Source organism: Oncorhynchus gorbuscha, linkage group LG12 (assembly GCF_021184085.1).
Source record: "Oncorhynchus gorbuscha isolate QuinsamMale2020 ecotype Even-year linkage group LG12, OgorEven_v1.0, whole genome shotgun sequence".
Taxonomy (NCBI): Eukaryota; Metazoa; Chordata; class Actinopteri; order Salmoniformes; family Salmonidae; genus Oncorhynchus; species Oncorhynchus gorbuscha.
Window position 1 is genome coordinate 82,393,914 of NC_060184.1, and position 19,199 is coordinate 82,413,112.

The 19,199-nt window shown below is 45.4% G+C and overlaps 1 protein-coding gene and 1 pseudogene across 1 annotated transcript; one reads left to right on the forward strand and one right to left on the reverse strand.

The window, feature by feature from the left end:
- LOC123991447 overlaps positions 1–6,519 on the reverse strand; it is a 100,393-nt pseudogene extending 93,874 nt beyond the window's left edge.
- Positions 6,520–8,025: 1,506 nt separating this feature from the next.
- LOC123990311 (ganglioside-induced differentiation-associated protein 1-like) lies at positions 8,026–18,361 on the forward strand. Its single transcript, XM_046290904.1, has 6 exons — positions 8,026–8,233; positions 13,231–13,423; positions 16,325–16,498; positions 16,618–16,712; positions 16,836–16,950; positions 17,957–18,361. The coding sequence occupies exons 1-6, from the start codon at positions 8,066–8,068 to the stop codon at positions 18,313–18,315; spliced, it is 1,104 nt and encodes a 367-aa protein (XP_046146860.1). The 5' UTR covers positions 8,026–8,065; the 3' UTR covers positions 18,316–18,361.
- Positions 18,362–19,199: the final 838 nt, after the last annotated feature.

Here is a 19,199-nt window from a genome sequence, read left to right on the forward strand (position 1 = left end):
CTAACCACTAGGCTACCTGCCACCTCTACACTCTAACCACTAGGCTACCCTGCCACCTCTATACTCTAACCACTAGGCTACCTGCCACCTCTACACTCTAACCACTAGGCTACCCTGCCACCTCTATACTCTAACCACTAGGCTACCTACCACCTCTACACTCTAACCACTAGGCTACCCTACCACCTCTACACTCTAACCACTAGGCTACCTACCACCTCTACACTCTAACCACTAGGCTACCCTACCACCTCTACACTCTAACCACTAGGCTACCCTGCAGCCCCAATATCAAGCTCATGACTTTACTACGGATTAAATGGGAAGGATGCCCACCTGGTAGTACTCCAGATATACACTGAGTGTACAAAACATTAAGGTCACATTGATGTCACTTGTTAAATCCACTTCAAATCAGTGTAGATGAAGGGGAGGAGACATGTAGATGAAGGGGAGGAGACATGTAGATGAAGGGGAGGAGACATGTTGGGGGGGGGGGGGGAGACAATTGAGACATGGATTGTGTATGTGCCATTTAGAGTTTTTTTTCAAGAATGGTCCACCACCCAAAGGACATCAAGCCAACTTGATACAACTGTGGGAAGCATTGGAGTCAACATGGGCCAGCATCCCTGTGGAACGCTTTCAACACCTTGTAGAGTCAACATGGGGCCAGCATCCCTGTGGAACGCTTTCAACACCTTGTAGAGTCAACATGGGCCAGCATCCCTGTGGAACGCTTTCAACACCTTGTAGAGTCAACATGGGCCAGCATCCCTGTGGAACGCTTTCAACACCTTGTAGAGTCAACATGGGGCCAGCATCCCTGTGGAACGCTTTCAACACCTTGTAGAGTCAACATGGGCCAGCATCCCTGTGGAACGCTTTCAACACCTTGTAGAGACAACATGGGCCAGTATCCCTGTGGAACGCTTTCGACACCTTGTAGAGACAACATGGGGCTGTATCCCTGTGGAACGCTTTCAACACCTTGTGGAGTCAACATGGGCCAGCATCCCTGTGGAACGCTTTCAACACCTTGTAGAGACAACATGGGCCAGCATCCCTGTGGAACGCTTTCAACACCTTGTAGAGACAACATGGGCCAGCATCCCTGTGGAACGCTTTCAACACCTTGTAGAGACAACATGGGGCTGTATCCCTGTGGAACGCTTTCAACACCTTGTGGAGTCAACATGGGCCAGCATCCCTGTGGAACGCTTTCAACACCTTGTAGAGACAACATGGGCCAGGATCCCTGTGGAACGCTTTCAACACATTATAGAATTTCAACTGAAAGGCCAGCATCCTTGGAGTCATCAACACCTTGTCCCCCAGAGACCACATGAGAAGACATCCTCTGTGGGCTTTCAACACATTATAGAATTTCAACTGAAAGGTCAGTGCTTGCAGTCATCATAGGCTACTCCCCCCAGAGACCACATAGAGAAGACATGTCTCTGGGGGTTGAGAGAAGACATGTCTCTGGGGGTTGAGAGAAGACATGTCTCTGGGGTTTGAGAGAAGACATGTCTCTGGGGTTTGAGAGAAGACATGTCTCTGGGTTTGAGAGAAGACATGTCTTTGGGGTTTGAGAGAAGCTTTCGCCGCCTGGGGGCCTGAATGGTGAGCAACAAGCAAAATGATAATGGACCAAACGTCTTCTCTACACTTGTTTTAACTACGTCTGAGGGAATTACCAAGTTTTGAAGAAAATATATATATTTTTTGCTTTTAAATCTTTATTCAATTTTTGGTCCAAATCATGGCAGCCCTAATAAAATACCTCTTAAACCAACGCTCACCTCAACGCTCACCCTCACCCAAACCCTAACCCTACATACATACCTCTTAACCCAACCCTCACCCCAGCGCTCACCCAACATCCATACCTTTTAACCCAACCCAACCTCACCCCAACTCTCACCCATAGCCGCGGAAATAATATAGCAAAATAATGTAAATACATACACTACATGGCCAAATGTATGTGGACAGTTGCTCGATGAACATCTAACTCCAAAATCATGGGCATTAATATGGAGTTGGTCCCTCCTTTGTTGCTATAACAGCCTCCACTCCTCTGGGAAGGCTTTCCACTAGATGTTGGAACATTGCTGAGGGGACTTGCTTCCATTCAGCCACAGATGCACTATTGTAAAGTGACTGTTCCACTGGATGTCATAAGGTGAATGCACCAATTTGTAAGTCGCTCTGGATAAGAGCGTCTGCTAAATGACTTAAATGTAAATGTAAATGTAAGAGCATTAGTGAGGTCAGGCACTGATGTTGGAGTGATTCGGCCTGGCTCGCTGTCGGCATTCCAATTCATCCCAAAAGGTGTTCGATGAGGTTGAGGTCAGGGCTCTGTGCAGGCCAGTCAAGTTCTTCCACACCATTTCTGACAAACCATTTCTGCACGAACCTCGCCGTTGTTGTTGCTCCTATACGTTTCCATTTCAGAATAACACTGTCAGTTGACCGGGGAAGCTCGAACAGGGCAGAACTCTTACAAACTGATTTGTTGGAAACATCTACACCTGTCAGCAAGGGGTGTGCTCCACACACTGTGGTTATCCTACATAGATAAATGCTAACGTCTCTCTTGTGAATGACTATACAGGTAATAAAAATATAGGAAACACTGGAGGAAATGAGGGATACGATGTATATTGAAAGCAGGTGCTTCCACACAGGTGTGGTTCCTGAGTTAATTAAGCAGTTAACATCCCATAATCCTTAGGATCACGTATAAAATACCCCAGTTAGAAGAAGAGATCTCAGTGACTTTGAAAGAGGGTCTCAAAAGAGAACAGGGGGTTTAAAGGGTGTGTGTGTGTGTGTGTGTGTGTGTGTGTGTGTGTGTGTGTGTGTGTGTGTGTGTGTGTGTGTGTGTGTGTGTGTGTGTGTGTGTGTGTGTGTGTGTGTGTGTGTGTGTGTGTGTGTGTGTGTGTCTCTCTCTTTTGACGAATATATCAAGACTGTTTCAGGGACAGTTTTCTTCCATTTACGTAACAAAAATCTGAAATGTTCTGTCCAAAAATGATGCAGAAAAATGTATCCATGCTTTTGTTACTTCAAGGTTGAAATACTGCAATGCTCTACTTTCCGGCTACCCAGATAAAGCACTAAATAAACTTCAGTTTGTGCTAAATACGGCTGCTAGAATCTTGACTACAACACAAAAATTTGATCATAATACTCCAGTGCTAGCCTCCCTACACTGGATTCCTGTCAAGGCAAGGGCTGATTTCAAGGTTTTACTGCTAACCTACAAAGCATTACATGGGCTTGCTCTTACCCATCTCTCTGATTTGATCCTGCCGTACATACCTACACGTACGCTACGGTCACAAGATGCAGGCCTCCTAATTGTCCCTAGAATTTCTAAGCAAACAGCTGGAGGCAGGGCTTTCTCCTATATAGCTCAATTTTTATGGAATGGTCTGCCTACCCATATGAGAGACGCAGACTCTGTCTCAACCTTTAAGTCTTTACTGAAGACTCATCTCTTCAGTGGGTCATATGATTGAGTGTAGTCTGGCCCAGGAGTGGGAAGGTGAACGGAAAGGCTCTGGAGCCACGAACCGCCCTTGCTGTCTCTGCCTGGCCGGTTCTCCTCTCTCCACTGGGATTCTCTGCCTCTAACCCTATTACAGGGGCTGAGTCACTGGCTTACTGGTGCTCTTCCATGCCGTCCCTAGGAGGGGTGCGTCACTTGAGTGGGTTGAGTCACTGATGTGATCTTCCTGTCGGGGTGGCGCACCCCCTTGGGTTGTACCGTGGGGGAGATCTTTGTGGGCTATACTCGGCCTTGTTTAAGGATGGTAAGTTGGTGGTTGAAGATATCCCTCTAGTGGTGTGGGGGCTGTGCTTTGGCAAAGTGGGAGAGGTTATATCCTGCCTGTTTGGCCCCGTCCGGGGGTGTCCTCGGATGGGGTCACAGTGTCTCCTGACCCCTCCTGTCTCAGCCTCCAGTATTTATGCTGCAGTAGTTTATGTGTCGGGGGGCTAGGGTCAGTTTGTTATATCTGGAGTACTTCTCCTGTCTTATCCCGTGTCCTGTGTGAATTTAAGAATGCTCTCTCTAATTATCTCATTCTCTCTTTCTTTCTCTCTCTCTCGGAGGACCTGAGCCCTAGGACCATGCCTCAGGACTACCTGGCATGATGACTCCTTGTTGTCCCCAGTCCACCTGGCCGTGCTGCTGCTCCAGTTTCAACTGTTCTGCCTTATTTTTATTCGACCATGCTGGTCATTTATGAACATTTTAACATCTTGGCCATGTTCTGTTATAATCTCCACCCGGCACAGCCAGAAGAGGACTGGCCACCCCACATAGCCTGGTTCCTCTCTAGGTTTCTTCCTAGGTTCTGGCTTTTCTAGGGAGTTTTTCTTAGCCACCGTGCTTCTACACCTGCATTGCTTGCTGTTTGGGGTTTTAGGCTGAGTTTCTGTACAGCACTTTGAAATATCAGCTGATGTACGAAGGGCTATATAAATACATTTGATTTGATTTGTGTTTGTGTTTGTGTCTCAGTCACCAGATCTCAACTCGATTGAACACTTATGGGAGACTCTGGAGAAACGCCTGAGAGTGTTTTCCACCGACATCAACAAAAACACCAAAACGATGGAATTTATCGTGGAACAGCCTGGTCTCATAGGCTAGACGTAACATAGTAAAGTAAATCCGGGACACTAATTAGTAAGATATGTTACCTTTGGTATGGTTACATAAGATAGAGGGTTACTGACAATTTTAGCATTTTAGCTAATTACCAACTATAATAATAATAAATGCCATTTAGCAGACGCTTTTTTCCAAAGCGACTTACAGTCATGTGTGCATACATTCTACGTATAGGTGGTCCCGGGGATCGAACCCACTACCCTGGCGTTACAAGCACCATGCTCTACCAACTGAGCTACAGAAGGACCATGTTAGCTAACCTTAACCCAGTAACCTAACTCCTAAACTTAACCCTAACTGCTAGCCTAGCTAACATTAGCCAGTTAGCTAAAGTTAGCCACCTGGCTAGAATTCATAACATATACGTTTTGCAAATTCGTAATATATCATAGGAAATGGGTGATGGACATCCACAGATGAATACATAGCATACAAAACGCAACATATCATACTACATGGAGTTTCTAGGATTTGCTAAGAGAATAATATAAAATGTTCTGAGATCAGGTTGAATAATGGTGAAGCATCCGTCCAATAGCGTTCCAGACACTTGTGGAATGTACATTGAAGCTGTTCTGGTTTGCGGCCCAATTCCCTATTAAGACTTTCACATAATAATTGTTTTAGTCAGATACCTGTACACCTAGCACAGATAGCCTAGAAATGATGCTTATATTTAAACAAATCAATAAGGATGTTATTCTATCAAAAATAATTATGGGGAACCTATTTATTATAGGACTAAATCAAATATTTTATGGGGCATGCAAGGCGAGGATGTTAACATGCACGTAATAGAGCTGAAGTCAAAATCCCCAATCAGTCTAAATGTTAGGAGATATAATAACATCCCTATAATAAACCTGCAATAACCCTACAGTCACATGTCCATTATCTGGCCTCTATGTGCATGAACCTCTTCGCACGCCAAACCACAACAGATCACCAAGACGGATCCCACTGGTTCGCGGTTTAAAGAGATACACACGCAATTTACAAAACAACATGTCCATCCTTTATAACAGTAGCCAATAACGGGTATCTTACCACCGTCGCCGTAGGTCTCAATCCCATACCCGTCCTGTAGCCCGTTACTCCACGTCCCGTCGTACCTCGCAGGTGTATTGTGGCTCTGTCGGAGTCCATAGCGACCCTTGAAGCCGTGACTCCACTCACCGCGGTAAATCCACTTCCCTTTGGTTTCTACTCCCAGTCCATGCCGCTTCCCCTGGGACCAGTAGCCATGGTACATATTCCCGCTGGGCCAGGTGTACACCCCCACTATCTCAAAGCCATGCGACCAGGAGCCGGCGTACTCGCCCTGGCCTTTTGGCCCGGTACAGATGCCATGTCCGTGGGCTTTACCGTCCTCCCACCCTCCGCAGTATGTTCCTCCATCATCGAAGTCGAACCGTCCGCCCGGCATTCAGAACAGGAGCCAGAACTCTACGGTCGTAGGCTGATTCAATGGTGTCGTGTTATTAAAACCCCCCAGAAGGGATCCAGCGGAGAGGTGGAGAAAACAGACTCTGTTTTGCACAGGAACTAAAAACAAACAACCAGAAACAGTGTTTATGGTGGGGGTCATGGGCAGTGTGGGGTTCCAAGCGACATGTAAAAGAGAAAAGCGTGAAGTGGCTTTAGTGTGTATGTGGTTAGGGTAGGGTGTGAACGGGGAAGAGTCATTTACCGGAGTCGCACGCGGTATCCGCCGCTGTGTGATAGCTCGTCTCCCCCTCCACTGATCAGAGGGAGAGAGAGAAGCATCGAGTCTCCAAACAAGAAAGACACGGGCAATTTGCTACGTCACGCCAGTAGAACCTCCCACCCACTACCCCTACTGCCACCCCCTCAGCGAATTATGAGGGTGTACCCGCTTTAGCCCCCTGTATTATGTGCCGCTGTCCGCCAGTAAATCACATAGATCAAATAGCAGAGCAACCGTCAGATAGCCGCTACCGCGTCGATAGAACGGGTGTATGTTTCCTCTACAGAACGCCTCTTTTTGAGGTGTGAGTGAACAGTGGGTAAAATATAAATGTGATCCATAAAGATCCGATTAAACCCGTATTCTAATTTCATCATGCGGCCACTGTAAAACCCTGAAATCGCTGATTTCAGGCAAAACCCTCAACATGTCGCAATGAAAAGAATATGTACACTTTGCTGTTGAAGGCTACTTTTTATGACAGTTGTATTTAAGTAATTTTCTTAAATCTGTCAACCTATAATTGTATATAAAACATGCCAGAAGCTTATATATATACATACATGTTTTAAATAGGCTATAATAAGGTCAAACACTAATTCTTAATTCTACACAACTTGATTATTCAATCAGTTCAGACATGATGTAAATATATGAGCTTCAGTCGAAGGGAAACTATTCATTTATCAATACAATACTGACAATATCACAGTATCATAAATCACTTGCATTGGCAATATAAACATATATTTCCCATGCCAATAAAGCCGCTTGAATTGAACAGAATTTATTTGAAAAAGGAGTGGATAACAGCGACCTCTGCTGATGACTGGAAGCAATGGTCAACACTGGGGCGGCGGGGTAGCCTGGTTAGAGCGTTGGACTAGTAACCGAAAGGTTGCAAGTTCGAATCCCCGATCTGTCGTTCTGCCCCTGAACAGGCAGTTAACCCACTGTTCCTAGGCCGTCATTGAAAATAAGAATTTGTTCTTAACTGGCTTGCCTGGTAAAATAAAGGTAACAAAAAACACTACGGAGAGCTGCTGTATGGGACGCAACCTCTCACGAGCGACGATTTATCAAATTACAAAGACCATTTTCTAAAACGAGAAGGAAATTTCTTGCTATTATTTTACACACGTTACAGAAACTTAAATTAATAGCTACTACGTAGGCTAATTTCAATATAGATCTACAACCACTGAGGCTTTTCATAACACACAGACATAGGACTACTCGAAGTTGTGATCTTTCAGAGAGGTACTCACAAACATGGCCATTTCCCATTCAACTCTCATTCATCAGTCCTGATGAAACTAAGAGGGGTGTGATGCTGATGACGCAATAGGTTGGAGGTCTGACCTCGCTCGGATCCGTAACCAATTGGTTGTAACTAGTTACAACAGCCACAAATATATAAACCCCGCCCACTTCTACCATTTATCTTCTTAAAAATCTGATTTTGAACCTAATCCTAACCTTAAAACTAACCTTAAAATTACTGCTATACTTATGCATAACCATAACCTTAAATTAAGTCCAAAAATAACATTTTTGTTTTCAAGCATTTTTATGATAAAGACAACATTTTATTTTGTGGCTGGGGTAACTAGTGACAACCGTCCCAAGCACAGCATCAACTCAGCGACAGAAATATAGCTAAAATGGCGGTGGAAAACAGCGCCGAATTTCAGGATGATAAAGAAATCCTCATCAACAAGGGTGATGTTCAAGAGGTACAACAAAAGAGCGGAGCTGTCACAGAAAGAACGACTGCCAAACCATCCAAAATGACACTGTATCATTGGACGCAGTCCTTCAGTTCGCAGAAGGTGAGTGTTTCAGGACCATGTCGTAATGGACAGCTCCTCAAGGGTATGCGTGGATTGCGTGACTAGGCAAGGTATTGCGACATGCTAATCAAAATAACACTGGTATGACAAAGTAAATGAAGTTAAAGCATCATATACAACAGATGTAGACCTTACAGTGAAATGCTGAATACAAAAGCTGTAAGACCTTACAGTGAAATGCTTACTTACAAGCTCATAACCAACAATGCAGTTTTAAGGAAAAATAAAATACAATTATAATAATCATTCATTAAGGAGCAGCGGTAAAATAACAATAGTGAGGCTATATACATGGTATTACGGTACAGAGTCAATGTGGAGGCTATATACAGGGTATTACGGTACAGAGTCAATGTGGAGGCTATATACAGGGGTACCGGTACAGAGTCAATGTGGAGGCTATATACAGGGTATTACGGTACAGAGTCAATGTGGAGGCTATATAAAGGGTATTACGGTACAGAGTCAATGTGGAGGCTATATACAGGGTATTACGGTACAGAGTCAATGTGGAGGCTATATACAGGGTGTTACGGTACATAGTCAATGTGGAGGCTATATACAGGGTATTACGGTACAGAGTCAATGTGGAGACTATATACAGGGGGTACCGGTACAGAGTCAATGTGGAGGCTATATACAGGGTGTTACGGTACAGAGTCAATGTGGAGGCTATATACAGGGTGTTACGGTACAGAGTCAATGTGTAGGCTATATACAGCGTATTACGGTACAGAGTCAATGTGGAGGCTATATACAGGGTATTACGGTACAGAGTCAATGTGTAGCTTTATTGTAGGTGGAGCTGTATTGTAGGTGGAGCTGTATTGTAGGTGGAGCTGTATTGTAGGTGGAGCTGTATTGTATTGGAGCTGTATTGTATTGGAGCTGTATTGTAGGTGGAGCTGTATTGTATTGGAGCTGTATTGTATTGGAGCTGTATTGTATTGTAGCTGTATTGTAGGTGGAGCTGTATTGTAGGTGGAGCTGTATTGTATTGGAGCTGTATTGTATTATAGCTGTATTGTAGGTGGAGCTGTATTGTAGCTGTATTGTAGGTGGAGCTGTATTGTAGGTGGAGCTGTATTGTATTGGAGCTGTATTGTAGGTGGAGCTGTATTGTATTGGAGCTGTATTGTAGGTGGAGCTGTATTGTAGGTGGAGCTGTATTGTATTGGAGCTGTATTGTAGGTGGAGCTGTATTGTATTGGAGCTGTATTGTATTGTAGCTGTTTTGTAGGTGGAGCTGTATTGTAGGTGGAGCTGTACTGTATTGGAGCTGTATTGTACGTGGAGCTGTATTGTAGGTGGAGCTGTATTGTAGGTGGAGCTGTATTGTATTGGAGCTGTATTGTAGGTGGAGCTGTATTGTATTGGAGCTGTATTGTAGGTGGAGCTGTATTGTAGGTGGAGCTGTACTGTATTGGAGCTGTATTGTATTGGAGCTGTATTGTAGGTGGAGCTGTATTGTATTGGAGCTGTATTGTAGGTGGAGCTGTATTGTATTGGAGCTGTATTGTAGGTGGAGCTGTATTGTAGGTGGAGCTGTATTGTATTGGAGCTGTATTGTAGGTGGAGCTGTATTGTAGGTGGAGCTGTATTGTATTGGAGCTGTATTGTAGGTGGAGCTGTATTGTATTGGAGCTGTATTGTAGGTGGAGCTGTATTGTATTGGAGCTGTATTGTAGGTGGAGCTGTATTGTAGGTGGAGCTGTATTGTAGGTGGAGCTGTATGTGGAGCTGTATTGTAGGTGGAGCTGTATTGTAGGTGGAGCTGTATTGTATGGACTGTATTGTAGGTGGAGCTGTATTGTAGGTGGAGCTGTATTGTATTGTAGCTGTATTGTAGGTGGAGCTGTATTGTATTGTAGCTGTATTGTATTGGAGCTGTATTGTATTGTAGCTGTATTGTATTGTAGCTGTATTGTATTGTAGCTGTCTTGTATTGGAGCTGTATTGTGAGCTGTATTGTAGGTGGAGCTGTATTGTATTGGAGCTGTATTGTAGGTGGAGCTGTATTCTATTGGAGCTGTATTGTATTGTAGCTGTATTGTAGGGTGTCTGATCATTACAGAGAAGGGTCTGGTGTGTATTGCAGGTGTGGCTGGGCCGTAGTTTAGAAAGATGTGATGCTGCTGAGTGGTGTGTATTGCAGGTGTGGCTGGGCCGTAGTTTAGAAAGATGTGATGCTGCTGAGTGGTGTGTTGCTCATTTGAACTGTGTTGTCCTGTGCTTAGAAATATGATCTCATTCTAGATCTGTCAATCTATGTACATGAGTCTGGCTATAGAAGGGACTGAGCTGTGCATCTTAACTAATGTGACTGTCCTGTCTAGGTCTGTCTAGATGTAACTAATGTGACTGTCCTGTCTAGGTCTGTCTAGATGTAACTAATGTGACTGTCCTGTCTAGGTCTGTCTAGATGTAACTAATGTGACTGTCCTGTCTAGGTCTGTCTAGATGTAACTAATGTGACTGTCCTGTCTAGGTCTGTCTAGATGTAACTAATGTGACTGTCCTGTCTAGGTCTGTCTAGATGTAACTAATGTGACTGTCCTGTCTAGGTCTGTCTAGATGTAACTAATGTGACTGTCCTGTCTAGGTCTGTCTAGATGTAACTAATGTGACTGTCCTGTCTAGGTCTGTCTAGATGTGTACCTGTGCTGTGACTGTCCTGTCTAGGTGTGTCTAGATGTATCTGTGCTGTGACTGTCCTGTCTAGGTGTGTCTAGATGTATCTGTGCTGTGACTGTCCTGTCTAGGTGTTCCTAGATGTACCTGTGCTGTGACTGTCCTGTCTAGATGTACCTGTGCTGTGACTGTCCTGTCTAGGTGTGTCTAGATGTATCTGTGCTGTGACTGTCCTGTCTAGGTGTGTCTAGATGTATCTGTGCTGTGACTGTCCTGTCTAGGTGTTCCTAGATGTACCTGTGCTGTGACTGTCCTGTCTAGGTGCACCTGTGCTGTGACTGTCCTGTCTAGGAGCGTCTAGATGTAACTAAAGTGACTGTCCTGTCTAGATGTGTCTAGATGTACCTGTGCTGTAACTGTCCTGTCTAGATGTACCTGTGCTGTAACTGTCCTGTCTAGGTGTGTCTAGATGTATAACTGTGCTGTGACTGTCCTGTCTATGAGCGTCTAGATGTAACTAATGTGACTGTCCTGTCTAGGTGTGTCTAGATGTATCTGTGCTGTGACTGTCCTGTCTAGGTGTGTCTAGATGTATCTGTGCTGTGACTGTCCTGTCTAGGTGTGTCTAGATGCACCTGTGCTGTGACTGTCCTGTCTAGGAGCGTCTAGATGTAACTAATGTGACTGTCCTGTCTAGGTGTTCCTGTGCTGTGACTGTCCTGTCCAGATGCACCTGTGCTGTGACTGTCCTGTCTATGAGCGTCTAGATGTAACTAAAGTGACTGTCCTGTCTAGGTGTGTCTAGATGTATCTGTGCTGTGACTGTCCTGTCTAGGTGCGTCTAGATGCACCTGTGCTGTGACTGTCCTGTCTAGGTGTGTCTAGATGTATCTGTGCTGTGACTGTCCTGTCTAGGTGCGTTTAGATGCACCTGTGCTGTGACTGTCCTGTCTAGGTGTGTCTAGATGCACCTGTGCTGTGACTGTCCTGTCTAGGAGCGTCTAGATGTAACTAATGTGACTGTCCTGTCTAGGTGCGTCTAGATCAGGGGTGTCAAACTCATTTCGCATGTGACATGGCCTGGGAGATGTCAAGTGGGCCGGACCATTAAAATTATACCATACTCTGCTATAAATAACTAAATATCATGTCTTTCCTTTGTTTTGGTGTAAAGTCTAGAACATTAGGAAAATATTGAAATTTAATGAACTATCCTTTTACAAAACATTTCAGGTGTATTTCTAGACAAATGTGCAATTTACTTTTATCATTCACAAATATGCATTGCAACTGATCCCACTGATTGTACAATGGTCTGCAATTAGGTAGCTGGCTTTTTACTGTCCTGCTGCTTCACTGACTTCTCGGCTCTGGATGAAAGTTGACTGCTGTTTCCTCAGACCCGCCAGCAATTCGTTAATCGTGATCTCTTCTCAGTTGTCCTTGCAAGCCGGCATATTTTTCGCTGTGATGAGTCCTGTCTAGTGAGCGTCTAGATTATATTCCTTCAAAGTGACTGTTGCAAACTGTCAAAGGTTTTCCGATGCATCTCTGTAAATAAATGACTGTCCATTTTTCTTTGAAAATTCTAGATGTATCTACTTTTCTCCGTTTGGATAACTGTCCTTTTGGCTAATGAGTGTGTCTAGATGAGACCTGTGCTGTGAACGTCCTGTAACAAGCAGCAGATGGCGCATTGACTGTCCGTCTGCTGTTTTCAGTCTGTCTCAGTGATGCGGCTTGTCTTCTACTCTGATGGAAAGAGTGCGCCCCTTAGCGGATAATCCATGAATGTAACTAAAAATATTAATTCCATGTCTTTTATGCATTTTTTGTGACCACTTTCAAATTATCCTGCGGGCCTGATCGAACCTCCTGTCCGGTTCCGATGCCCGCATGTTTGACACCCCTGGTCTAGATGTATCTGTGCTGTGACTGTCCTGTCTAGGTGTTCCTAGATGTAACTGTGCTGTGACTGTCCTGTCTAGGTGTTCTAGATGCACCTGTGCTGTGACTGTCCTGTCTAGGAGCGTCTAGATGTATCTGTGCTGTGACTGTCCTGTATAGGTGTTCCTAGATGTAACTGTGCTGTGACTGTCCTGTCTAGGTGTTCCTAGATGTAACTGTGCTGTGACTGTCCTGTCTAGGTGTTCCTAGATGTAACTGTGCTGTGACTGTTCTGTCTAGGTGTTCCTAGATGTAACTAATGTGACTGTCCTGTCTAGGAGCGTCTAGATGTATCTGTGCTGTGACTGTCCTGTCTAGGTGTTCCTAGATGTAACTGTGCTGTGACTGTCCTGTCTAGGTGTTCCTAGATGTAACTGTGCTGTGACTGTCCTGTCTAGGTGCGTCTGGCCATAGCAGAGAAGGGACTGATCTGTGAGGAGTATGATGTCAGTCTGCCTCTTAGTGAACACAACGAGCCCTGGTTCATGAGACTGAACCCGGCAGGAGAGGTACCAGTCCTCGTCCACAATGACAACGTCATCACAGACCCTGTTCAGATCATGGACTATCTAGACCAGAACTTCAGAGATGGCAAGTAACTGACCCCTGACACCTAACCCTAACGCCTAACCCTAAACCCCTAAGCCTTAACCCTAAACCCCTAACCCTTAACCCCTAACCTTCAACCCCTAACCTTAGGGCTAGGGTGACTGGGCAACCCATTAGGTGTTCCCCCTAAAACACGTCAACAACCCCCAAAACGCCAATGTATAATCCCTGATCAAATTGACACATGGATTTTCAGTTTCACTCCATTCTGAACATCCCTGCCTCCACTCTCAACATCCCTGCCTCCACTCTCAACATCCCTGCCTCCACTCTCAACATCCCTGCCTCCACTCTCAACATCCCTGCCTCCACTCTGAACATCCCTGCCTCCACTCTCAACATCCCTGCCTCCACTCTCAACATCCCTGCCTCCACTCTCAACATCCCTGCCTCCACTCTCAACATCCCTGCCTCCACTCTGAACATCCCTGCCTCCACTCTCAACATCCCTGCCTCCACTCTCAACATCCCTGCCTCCACTCTCAACATCCCTGCCTCCACTCTCAACATCCCTGCCTCCACTCTCAACATCCCTGCCTCCACTCTCAACATCCCTGCCTCCACTCTCAACATCCCTGCCTCCACTCTCAACATCCCTGCCTCCACTCTCAACGTCCCTGCCTCCACTCTGAACATCCCTGCCTCCACTCTCAACATCCCTGCCTCCACTCTCAACATCCCTGCCTCCACTCTCAACATCCCTGCCTCCACTCTGAACATCCCTGCCTCCACTCTCAACATCCCTGCCTCCACTCTCAACATCCCTGCCTCCACTCTCAACATCCCTGCCTCCACTCTCAACATCCCTGCCTCCACTCTCAACATCCCTGTCTCCACTCTCAACATCCCTGCCTCCACTCTGAACATCCCTGCCTCCACTCTGAACATCCCTGCCTCCACTCTGAACATCCCTGCCTCCACTCTGAACATCCCTGCCTCCACTCTGAACATCCCTGCCCACTCTCAACATCCCTGCTTCCACTCTCAACATCCCTGCCTCCACTCTCAACATCCCTGCCTCCACTCTCAACATCCCTGCCTCCACTCTCAACATCCCTGCCTCCACTCTCAACATCCCTGCCTCCACTCTGAGCATCCTTGCCTCCACTCTCAACATCCCTGTCTCCACTCTCAACATCCCTGTCTCCACTCTGAACATCCCTGCCTCCACTCTGAACACCCTTGCCTCCACTCTCAACATCCCTGCCTCCACTCTCAACATTACTGCCTCCACTCTCAACATTCCTGCCTCCACTCTGAACATCCCTGCCTCCATTCTCAACATTCCTGCCTCCACTCTGAACAGCCCTGCCTCCACTCTCAACATCCCTGCCTCAACTCTGAACATCCCTGCCTCCACTCTCAACATCCCTGCCTCCACTCTCAACATCCCTGCCTCCACTCTCAACATCCCTGCCTCCACTCTCAACATCCCTGCCTCCACTCTCAACATCCCTGCCTCCACTCTCAACATCCCTGCCTCAACTCTGAACATCCCTGCCTCCACTCAACATTCCTGCCTCCACTCTCAACATCCCTGCCTCCACTCTCAACATCGCTGCCTCCACTCTCAACGTCCCTGCCTCCACTCTCAACGTCCCTGCCTCCACTCTCAACATCCCTGCCTCCACTCTCAACATCCCTGCCTCCACTCTCAACGTCCCTGCCTCCACTCTCAACATCCCTGCCTCCACTCTCAACATCCCTGCCTCCACTCTCAACATTCCTGCCTCCACTCTCAACATTCCTGCCTCCACTCTGCCAGCTGTTCATTTTGATCTTTTGTTCTTCCTCATTATTATTGTTATTGTTATTATTATTATTGTTATTGTTATTGTTATTATTATTGTTATTATTAATATTATTATTGTTATTGTTATTATTATTGTTATTATTATTATGTTTATTGTTATTATGTTTATTATTATTGTTATTATTATTGTTATTATTATTATTATTGTTATTGTTATTATTATTGCTATTATTATTGTTATTATTGTTATTATTATTATTATTATTATTATTGTTATTATTGTTATTATTATTATTATTGTTATTGTTATTATTATTGCTATTATTATTGTTATTATTGTTATTATTATTATTATTATTGTTATTATTATTATGATTGTTGTTATTATTATTGTTATTAGTATTAGTATTATTGTTATTATTATTGTTATGGTTTTTATTGTTATTATTATCATCATTATTATTAGTATTGTTTTTGTTATTATTATTATTATTATCATTATTAGTGTTATTTTACATTTACATTTAAGTCATTTAGCAGACGCTCTTATCCAGCTTTCATTGTTTTCATTCACTATTATCAGTTTCATTTTGTTCCCCTTGTGTTGGTTGAAATGGATCTTATGTTGTTCAGTCTACTGCAGACTGGTAAGCATACGGAGAGGACAGGAGCGCTTTTATTCATTTGTCTGAAAATTATATCTCAAATACAAGCACATATATGATTGTATTTGACAAACACTTTTCAAATAAATCCAAATGTAGTATTAATTAAACTTGCCCATGCCTAATGGCAATACCTTTTGCAGGTTCACACTTTGAATTAATTGTCTGTTTCTATATTCTGACAAAACAGAAGAATAACCTTTGTCTCATTGTTTCCCAAACCTCTCCTCCAGTACCCTCAGCCAGCCCACTTCATTGATTTATTCTAGAACTAACACAACTCATTTAAATGGTCATCAAACCCTTCATTAGCTGAATCTGCAGTGCTACTGTACTTCTGGGACAACTAACCGGGCCGGCTGTGGGTACTGCTGGAGAGGTTTGGGTAATGCTGCTTCGTTATAGTGATCTTGTTCATTAACCATCTTTGTTTCTCCGTTCTTTGTCCCTTTTGTATGTCTGTAGAGGGAACTGCTAAGCTGATCCCCGAGGAAGGCAGTATGTACTATCACAGAGTCCAGCACTACAGAGAACTACTGGACTCTCTACAGATGGACGCCTATACACACGGCTCTATACTCCACCCAGAGATCACCGTGGACTCACACATCCCAGCCTATGCTACCACACGTATACGAGGTGAGACACGCACACACACTCACACGCACGCACGCACACGCACGCATATACACACACACACTAACTTCCGTGGTATATTGGGGGTATAATAATGACGTGGTTGTCTTTGTGTGTGACAGCACAGATTGGGAACACAGAGTCGGAGCTGAAGAAGCTAGCGGAGGAAAACCCAGAGCTAAAAGATGCCTATATGGCTAAAACGAGGCGTTTGAAGGTACAACGTCATGTGACTCAAATCCACACGGCTCTTTTTACTACTCCTTTTCAACCTGGAACTGCTTACCATCTCTGCATGATGTCATGAAAGCCTAAACGCCCAGTTTCCCTCCGTTTGTAGCACAAGCTGTTTGACCATGACAACATGAAGTATCTTAAGAAGATTCTGGATGAGTTGGAGAAAGTCCTGGACCAGGTTGAGACAGAGCTACAGAGGAGAGCAGAGGAGACACCAGGTAGGTATTACACTGGGGAAGGTTCTGGACCAGGTGGAGACAGAACTATAGAGGAGACACCAGGTAGGTATTACACTGGGGAAGGTTCTGGACCAGGTGGAGACAGAACTATAGAGGAGACACCAGGTAGGTATTACACTGGGGAAGGTTCTGGACCAGGTGGAGACAGAACTATAGAGGAGACACCAGGTAGGTATTACACTGGGGAAGGTTCTGGACCAGGTGGAGACAGAACTATAGAGGAGACATCAGGTAGGTATTACACTGGGGAAGGTTCTGGACCAGGTGGAGACAGAACTATAGAGGAGACACCAGGTAGGTATTACACTGGGGAAGGTTCTGGACCAGGTGGAGACAGAACTATAGAGGAGACACCAGGTAGGTATTACACTGGGGAAGGTTCTGGACCAGGTGGAGACAGAACTATAGAGGAGACACCAGGTAGGTATTACACTGGGGAAGGTTCTGGACCAGGGGGATGAGACATCAGGTAGGTATTACACTGGGGAAGGTTCTGGACCAGATGGAGACAGAACTATAGAGGAGACATCAGGTAGGTATTACACTGGGGAAGGTTCTGGACCAGATGGAGACAGAACTATAGAGGAGACATCAGGTAGGTATTACACTGGGGAAGGTTCTGGACCAGGTGGAGACAGAACTATAGAGGAGACACCAGGTAGGTATTACACTGGGGAAGGTTCTGGACCAGGTGGATGAGACACCAGGTAGGTATTACACTGGGGGAGGTTCTGGACCAGGTGGAGACAGAACTATAGAGGAGACACCAGGTAGGTATTACACTGGGGAAGGTTCTGGACCAGGTGGATTAGACACCAGGTAGGTATTACACTGGGGAAGGTTCTGGACCAGGCGGATGAGACACCAGGTAGGTATTACACTGGGGAAGGTTCTGGACCAGGTGGAGAATACTCCTTTATAATTGACACAACTGTTTTTAGACAGAAGACACTGTAGAAAATCTTCCTCTTCTTCTTTCCACCAGAGGAGGGCAGTAGTCAGTCGTGGCTGTGTGGAGAGTTCTTCAGCATGGCCGACGTCTCCCTGGCTGTCACCCTGCACCGCCTCAAGTTCCTGGGGCTTTCCCGCCGTTACTGGGGCAACGGGAACCGCGGCAACCTGGAGGCCTACTATGAGCGTGTGCTGGAGCGCCCGTCCTTCCGGAGGGTTCTGGGTCACGTAAACAACATCCTGATCTCGGCCGTGCTACCCGCTGCGTTCCGGGTGGCGAAGCAACACGTGCCGGCGTTCGTTGGCACCACGCTGCTCATAGGCATCCTGGGAGGAGCCACGTACCTGGCCTTCCTTTACCTGAAGACCAGGATGTTAATTACCAGGTGGTAGAGGTGAGAGAGAGATGGGAAGAGAGTGGCAGGGTAGGAGAGAGAGAGACAGGGAAGAGAGTGAGAGAGGGAGGAGAGAGAAAATATGAGAAGAGAGAGGCAGGGAAGGAGAGAGAGGGAGAGAGAGAGAGAGAGAGAATATGAGAAGAGAGAGAGAGAGAGAGAGAGAGAGAGAGAGAGAGAGAGAGAGAGAGAGAGAGAGAGAGAGAGAGAGAGAGAGAGAGAGAGAGAGAGATATGGGAAGAGAGGCAGGGAAGGAGAGAGAGATATGCTTAAACCCAGAATGGGTTGCTTTACTCTGTAACACACAGCTACCATTGCCCATTGCTGTACAGTACATTGTGGTGCAGTGGATTGTCCATAAACCATAGACACAATAGAATATAACTTTATTGAATATAACTTTATTGTTCACATAATGTGGACATTTCTCTTTGCCGTGTTGCTCATTGCATTATTTAATAGGCCAAATATGCTTTTTCAGTCATCTTTAGTTTGTGTGTCAGATTGTCAGTTGAGTCTGTGGTTCCTCCTACCTTCTGACAGCTTGGCTTTGTCAGTTGAGTCTGTGGTTCCTCCTACCTTCTGACAGCTTGGCTTTGTCAGTTGAGTCTGTGGTTCCTCCTACCTTCTGACAGCTTGGCTTTGTCAGTTGAGTCTGTGGTTCCTCCTACCTTCTGACAGCTTGGCTTTGTCAGTTGAGTCTGTGGTTCCTCCTACCTTCTGACAGCTTGGCTTTGTCAGTTGAGTCTGTGGTTCCTCCTACCTTCTGACAGCTTGGCTTTGTCAGTTGAGTCTGTGGTTCCTCCTACCTTCTGACAGCTTGGCTTTGTCAGTTGAGTCTGTGGTTCCTCCTACCTTCTGACAGCTTGGCTTTGTCAGTTG